The sequence below is a fragment of the Polyodon spathula genome, unplaced genomic scaffold (assembly GCF_017654505.1).
Source record: "Polyodon spathula isolate WHYD16114869_AA unplaced genomic scaffold, ASM1765450v1 scaffolds_1966, whole genome shotgun sequence".
Taxonomy (NCBI): domain Eukaryota; kingdom Metazoa; phylum Chordata; class Actinopteri; order Acipenseriformes; family Polyodontidae; genus Polyodon; species Polyodon spathula.
Window position 1 is genome coordinate 1 of NW_024473441.1, and position 8000 is coordinate 8000.

At 42.0% G+C, this 8000-nt stretch overlaps 1 protein-coding gene across 1 annotated transcript; it reads left to right on the plus strand.

The window, feature by feature from the left end:
* The first annotated feature begins 47 nt into the window (after positions 1-47).
* On the plus strand, positions 48-811 carry LOC121310262 (histone H3). The gene has a single exon (XM_041243561.1). The coding sequence runs from the start codon at positions 162-164 to the stop codon at positions 570-572; it is 411 nt and encodes a 136-aa protein (XP_041099495.1). The 5' UTR covers positions 48-161; the 3' UTR covers positions 573-811.
* The last annotated feature ends 7189 nt before the right edge of the window (positions 812-8000 follow it).

Consider the following 8000-nt stretch of genomic DNA (forward strand, 5'->3'; position numbering starts at 1 on the left):
AATCAATCATTGAGAATCTGCACTAGAACCAATGAGGAACATAAACCCGCCCTAAGTGTCTCATAGCCTATCAGGGCAGCTCAGTTCCTCTATATAGTCTCTGGTAGCGGCTGCTTGTATCATATTGTATATTGCTGTATACTGTGTAGAGGAGGTTGAAGATGGCGAGAACCAAGCAGACAGCTCGTAAATCCACCGGTGGAAAGGCGCCTAGGAAGCAGCTCGCTACCAAAGCTGCCCGAAAGAGCGCTCCCGCTACCGGCGGCGTGAAGAAGCCTCACCGTTACAGGCCCGGCACTGTGGCTCTGAGAGAGATCCGCCGCTATCAGAAATCCACCGAGCTGCTGATCCGCAAACTGCCCTTTCAGCGGCTGGTCAGAGAAATCGCTCAGGATTTCAAGACCGACCTGCGCTTCCAGAGCTCCGCTGTGATGGCGCTGCAGGAGGCTAGCGAGGCTTACCTGGTCGGGCTCTTTGAGGACACCAACCTGTGTGCCATTCACGCCAAGAGAGTCACCATCATGCCCAAAGACATCCAGCTGGCCCGCCGCATCCGTGGAGAACGCGCTTAAACTGCAAAACCCTTAAAACGCAGTGAAACCCAAAGGCTCTTTTCAGAGCCATTACCTCTCTGAAAGTGTTATGTTCCATTAGCTTTAAACATGTACGGTGAACGTTAGGTGTCTTGTATTGTTTTAAAATGTATTACTTGATCGTGTTCTCTTTATATCAAGTGTTTTTTTTTTACCCCAATATTGTATTTCTTTAGAACTAACAAATAATGTTTGACTTATATACATGGAAAGAGGGAGGCCACATTTAGACATGAATACAAATCTGCTACCGGATTTGTGGTGAATTTTCAGGCAGCAAGTTAAAAATAAGTTAATTGTATCAATATATGTAACCTACTTAATACCTAGATTGATACTTTGTTGTAGTTGATACTTCTAACAATCCATAGGCAGGCTAAATGTATCAACCTGTGCCATCTAATAACTATCTAGATTGGGATCTCCAATCCTGGTTCTGGTTTTTGTTCACTCGCTGTACACTAAATTGCTTTATTGGTCCAATTAAGTAATTTAGGGTACATTCCAAGTAATTTTTGGAACAAAAACAAGGCGAGCCACCGGCCCTCCATGACCAGGATTAGAGACCGCTGCTAGCAGGTTCATTGGTCCATATTACCAGATTTATATTGCGCCTGTTGGAAAACATGACAACGAAGAATTAATGCAATCTAATATGCAAGCATTTACAGTTTTATACACTTAGTTTTGCAGAAAAAGTGTCAGAGAATGTGTATATATATGAAGCTGATGAGTGCAAGATTGCATCAAATAGTGCAATTCAGCAGAAATCGGCTGAACCCACAAATCTGTGCATAAAACAACTGCAGCAGTTAGCAGTTGAAAAACTACAATCATCCAGTGTAGGAGGGATCGATATGCCCAAGATAGCATAGTTTATGCCTAGTGTGAGAACACAAAATAACAAGTACTAAACATAAATACATTCAAACCAGAACAGTTTACTTTCTGCAATAGCAACCTTTAGGTCTCTTTAGTTCACGACACATCATTTTCTCTGCACATGGAACCCCTCCACAGGGGTAGCCCACAGGGTGTTGTCCCGTGGTGATTGGACCTACAAAGGAACGGGGGAGGGGAAAAACCCAGGTGCAAATGGGTATTTAAGAGCTTGTTTCTGTATGGAACTTTGAATCTGCATACTCTGTAATGGGAGAATGATTCCCTGCATATAATGAATAAACCAAACTAATATTTGAAGAAAAGGACTCTGTGCATTTCTTTGCATCCAGGTCATATCAAGAAACTACTATAAGATTTTCTTCAGCACACTTTTTAATTCAAACACCTAATGAATCCCCCTAGTGTTTTTGCATTTGTTATGGGCTTCTCCAGGCAGAATGTTATTTTATGAAACAAGCGACTTGTGTGTAGTGTAGTGACTATCTTTTTTGCACTGAGTGTAAAGTGATCAGTTTTGTTCAAGAAATGTATAGCTAGAAACATGTTTTCAACTTGTTTCATCATCTCTTTACGCTGTGTTAGTGAGAATTTATTTTGGTCTATTTACAATTGGAAAAACACAAACCTTTTTCCACAAGTTTGAATCTGTGTGTTAGCCTATCTATAATAAAAAAGGTGTTTAAAAGGATATATTGAGCCTTAACAGTGTGCAGAATGTGCTCTTTCTATTCCAGGTACTAGAAAATGTCTTGCTTTATGCAGTATGTCTCTCCTGTTTAGATATTTCCTTATGACATCCTCTAAAGAGTCATTTGGCTGATACTCTCAGTCCGTTAAGATGCAGTTCACCGAGACACTTCATGCCATTAAATATTAAACAGTGCAGTCTATATGCTTGCCCTTGCTTGGGGGTTGCCTTTTGTCTTTTGTTCTTGAGGACCAATGCTAGGTAGTGGTCTTTCTCCAGTCTAGTTTCCGTATCCAAAGAGCTCCTACTGCATCAGTAACTCCAAGTGTCTTTCACCAGTCTAGTTTCAGTATCTTACTACACAGAGCTCCTACTGCATCAGTATCTCCAAGTGTCTTTCTCCAGTCTAGTTTCAGTATCTTATTACACAGAGCTCCTACTGCATCAGTAACTCCAAGTGTCTTTCTCCAGTCTAGTTTCAGTATCTTATTACACAGAGCTCCTACTGCATCAGTAACTCCAAGTGTCTTTCTCCAGTCTAGTTTCAGTATCTTAGTACACAGAGCTCCTACTGCATCAGTAACTCCAAGTGTCTTTCTCCAGGCTAGTTTCAGTATCTTATTACACAGAGCTCCTACTGCATCAATAACTCCAAGTGTCTTTCTCCAGTCTACTTTCAGTATCTTACTACACAGAGCTCCCACTGCATCAGTAACTCCAAGTGTCTTCCTCCAGTCTAGTTTCAGTATCTTACTACACACAGCTCCTACTGCATCAGTAACTCCAACTGTCTTTCTCCAGTCTAGTTTCAGTACCTTACTACACAGAGCTCCTACTGCATCAGCAACTCCAAGTGTCTTTCTCCAGTCTACTTTCAGTATCTTACTACACAGAGCTCCCACTGCATCAGTAACTCCAAGTGTCTTCCTCCAGTCTAGTTTCAGTATCTTATTACACAGAGCTCCTACTGCATCAGTAACTCCAAGTGTCTTTCTCCAGCATCTCTAGTTTCAGTATCTTATTACACAGAGCATCAGTAACTCCAAGTGTCTTTCTCCAGTCTAGTTTCAGTATCTTATTACACAGAGCTCCTACTGCATCAGTAACTCCAAGTGTCTTTCTCCAGTCTAGTTTCAGTATCTTACTACACAGAGCTCCTACTGCATCAGTAACTCCAAGTGTCTTTCTCCAGTCTAGTTTCAGTATCCACAGAGCTCCTACTGCATCAGTAACTCCAAGTGTCTTTCTCCAGTCTAGTTTCAGTATCTTAGTACACAGAGCTCCTACTGCATCAGTAACTCCAAGTGTCTTTCTCCAGTCTAGTTTCAGTATCTTATTACACAGAGCTCCTACTGCATCAGTAACTCCAAGTGTCTTTCTCCAGTCTAGTTTCAGTACCTTACTACACAGAGCTCCTACTGCATCAGTAACTCCAAGTGTCTTTCTCCAGTCTAGTTTCAGTATCTTATTACACAGAGCTCCTACTGCATCATTAACTCCAAGTGTAAGTTTCTCCAAGTGCATCAGTAACCCCAAGTGTCTTTCTCCAGTCGAGTTTCAGTATCTTACTACACAGAGCTACTACTGCATCAGTAAATCCAAGTGTCTTTCTCCAGTCTAGTTCCAGTATCTTATTACACAGAGCTCCTACTGCATCAGTAACTCCAAGTGTCTTTCTCCAGTCTAGTTTCAGTATCTTATTACACAGAGCTCCTACTGCATCAGTAACTCCAAGTGTCTTTCTCCATTCTAGTTTCAGTATCTTATTACACAGAGCTCCTACTGCATCAGTAACTCCAAGTGTCTTTCGCCAGTCTAGTTTCAGTATCTTACTACACAGAGCTCCTACTGCATCAGTAACTCCAAGTGTCTTTCTCCAGTCTAGTTTCAGTATCTTATTACACAGAGCTCCTACTGCATCAGTAACTCCAAGTGTCTTTCTCCAGTCTAGTTTCAGTATCTTACTACACAGAGCTCCTACTGCATCAGTAACTCCAAGTGTCTTTCTCCAGTCTAGTTTCAGTATCTTACTACACAGAGCTCCTACTGCATCAGTAACTCCAAGTGTCTTTCTCCAGTCTAGTTTCAGTATCTTACTACACAGAGCTCCTACTGCATCAGTAACTCCAAGTGTCTTTCTCCAGTCTAGTTTCAGTATCTTATTACACAGAGCTCCTACTGCATCAGTAACTCCAAGTGTCTTTCTCCAGTCTACTTTCAGTATCTTACTACACAGAGCTCCCACTGCATCAGTAACTCCAAGTGTCTTCCTCCAGTCTAGTTTCAGTATCTTACTACACACAGCTCCTACTGCATCAGTAACTCCAAGTGTCTTTCTCCAGTCTAGTTTCAGTATCTTACTACACAGAGCTCCTACTGCATCAGTAACTCCAAGTGTCTTTCTCCAGTCTAGTTTCAGTATCTTATTACACAGAGCTCCTACTGCATCAGTAACTCCAAGTGTCTTTCTCCAGTCTAGTTTCAGTATCTTATTACACAGAGCTCCTACTGCATCAGTAACTCCAAGTGTCTTTCTCCAGTCTAGTTTCAGTATCTTACTACACACAGCTCCTACTGCATCAGTAACTCCAAGTGTCTTTCTCCAGTCTAGTTTCAGTATCTTATTACACAGAGCTCCTACTGCATCAGTAACTCCAAGTGTCTTTCTCCAGTCTAGTTTCAGTACTCCACAGAGCTCCTACTGCATCAGTAACTCCAAGTGTCTTTCTCCTGTCTAGTTTCAGTATCTTATTACACAGCTCCCAGCTAACTACTGCATCAGTCAGTAACTCCAATTGTCTTTCTCCAGTCTAGTTACTACACAGTATCAGCAACTCCAAGTGTCTTTCTCCAGTCTACTTTTATTACACAGAGCTCCTACTGCATCAGTAACTCCAAGTGTCTTTCTCCAGTCTAGTTTCAGTATCTTATTACACAGAGCTCCTACTGCATCAGTAACTCCAACTGTGTCTTTCTCCAGTCTAGTTTCAGTATCTTATTACACAGAGCTCCTACTGCATCAGTAACTCCAAGTGTCTTTCTCCAGTCTAGTTTCAGTATCCTACTACCCAGAGCTCCTACTGCATCAGTAACTCCAGTCACTCCAAGTGTGTCTTTCTCCAGTCTAGTTTCAGTATCTTATTACACACAGAGCTCCTACTGCATACACAGAGCTCCTAGCATCAGTAACTCCAAGTGTCTTTCTCCAGTCTAGTTTCAGTATCTTACTACACAGAGCTCCTACTGCATCAGTAACTCCAAGTGTCTTTCTCCAGTCTAGTTTCAGTATCTAGTTTACTACACAGAGCTCCTACTGCATCAGTAACTCCAAGTGTCTTTCTCCAGTCTAGTTTCAGTATCTTACTACACAGAGCTCCTACTGCATCAGTAACTCCAAGTGTCTTTCTCCAGTCTAGTTTCAGTATCTTATTACACAGAGCTCCTACTGCATCAGTAACTCCAAGTGTCTTTCTCCAGTCTAGTTTCAGTATCTTATTACACAGAGCTCCTACTGCATCAGTAACTCCAAGTGTCTTTCTCCAGTCTAGTTTCAGTATCTTATTACACAGAGCTCCTACTGCATCAGTAACTCCAAGTGTCTTTCTCCAGTCTAGTTTCAGTATCTTATTACACAGAGCTCCTACTGCATCAGTAACTCCAAGTGTCTTTCTCCAGTCTAGTTTCAGTATCTTATTACACAGAGCTCCTACTGCATCAGTAACTCCAAGTGTCTTTCTCCAGTCTAGTTTCAGTATCTTATTACACAGAGCTCCTACTGCATCAGTAACTCCAAGTGTCTTTCTCCAGTCTAGTTTCAGTATCTTATTACACAGAGCTCCTACTGCATCAGTAACTCCAAGTGTCTTTCTCCAGTCTAGTTTCAGTATCTTACTACACAGAGCTCCTACTGCATCAGTAACTCCAAGTGTCTTTCTCCAGTCTAGTTTCAGTATCTTATTACACAGAGCTCCTACTGCATCAGTAACTCCAAGTGTCTTTCTCCAGTCTAGTTTCAGTATCTTATTACACAGAGCTCCTACTGCATCAGTAACTCCAAGTGTCTTTCTCCAGTCTAGTTTCAGTATCTTACTACACAGAGCTCCTACTGCATCAGTAACTCCAAGTGTCTTTCTCCAGTCTAGTTTCAGTATCTTACTACACAGAGCTCCTACTGCATCAGTAACTCCAAGTGTCTTTCTCCAGTCTAGTTTCAGTATCTTATTACACAGAGCTCCTACTGCATCAGTAACTCCAAGTGTCTTTCTCCAGTCTAGTTTCAGTATCTTATTACACAGAGCTCCTACTGCATCAGTAACTCCAAGTGTCTTTCTCCAGTCTAGTTTCAGTATCTTATTACACAGAGCTCCTACTGCATCAGTAACTCCAAGTGTCTTTCTCCAGTCTAGTTTCAGTATCTTATTACACAGAGCTCCTACTGCATCAGTAACTCCAAGTGTCTTTCTCCAGTCTAGTTTCAGTATCTTACTACACAGAGCTCCTACTGCATCAGTAACTCCAAGTGTCTTTCTCCAGTCTAGTTTCAGTATCTTATTACACAGAGCTCCTACTGCATCAGTAACTCCAAGTGTCTTTCTCCAGTCTAGTTTCAGTATCTTATTACACAGAGCTCCTACTGCATCAGTAACTCCAAGTGTCTTTCTCCAGTCTAGTTTCAGTATCTTATTACACAGAGCTCCTACTGCATCAGTAACTCCAAGTGTCTTTCTCCAGTCTAGTTTCAGTATCTTATTACACAGAGCTCCTACTGCATCAGTAACTCCAAGTGTCTTTCTCCAGTCTAGTTTCAGTATCTTACTACACAGAGCTCCTACTGCATCAGTAACTCCAAGTGTCTTTCTCCAGTCTAGTTTCAGTATCTTACTACACAGAGCTCCTACTGCATCAGTAACTCCAAGTGTCTTTCTCCAGTCTAGTTTCAGTATCTTATTACACAGAGCTCCTACTGCATCAGTAACTCCAAGTGTCTTTCTCCAGTCTAGTTTCAGTATCTTACTACACAGAGCTCCTACTGCATCAGTAACTCCAAGTGTCTTTCACCAGTCTAGTTTCAGTATCTTATTACACAGAGCTCCTACTGCATCAGTAACTCCAAGTGTCTTTCTCCAGTCTAGTTTCAGCTTGCTGAGTCTCTATGCAACAATGCAGGGATATTTCCCTTGGTAAGTACAAGAGCTAAATTAAAGATTTCTTCTCGGTACGTTACACTGACATTGAGTTTACCCAACACGTCAAGTGGTTCATTTGTATTTGTCTTTAACACACGATCAGTTGGCTGGAGCTTAACCTTAGGAAACTTTTGTTTGTACACTTTTTTGGAAATCAAAGTTACAGAAGCTCCTGTGTCTATTTCCATTGTCACGACTACATCATTAACCTTTACATTTACATAGTACAGTTTTTCACACTCAGACTCACGGTTACTGTTCTCAGAATCCGTTCTTAATGCTGGGGACTCTGGGGTGTCCACTGGCTGATTTACGAGGTAGCGAGCCCCGCCAGTGGCCTGTGTCTTGTAACGTTCTCCAGCAGTCTCTGCTTTCTTCTTCGGTGCAGTTGAACGGCAATCCCACTGTGCATGTCCCGTTTTTCCGCAACACCAACACTGTAAATCCTTACAGTAGCAGGAATCTGGAGCATGGCTCATTCCTGAACAAAGAAAACAAGGGCTCCTCTTCACCATCTTTCCCTTGAAAGCATTTGTGGATACAGTTGGCCTTTGAGAAAACTGCTTAGTGCTTTTCTTCGTGCTTTCGTACACCGCGGCCATCTCCGGAGCAGCAGCCAGCATTTGGTCC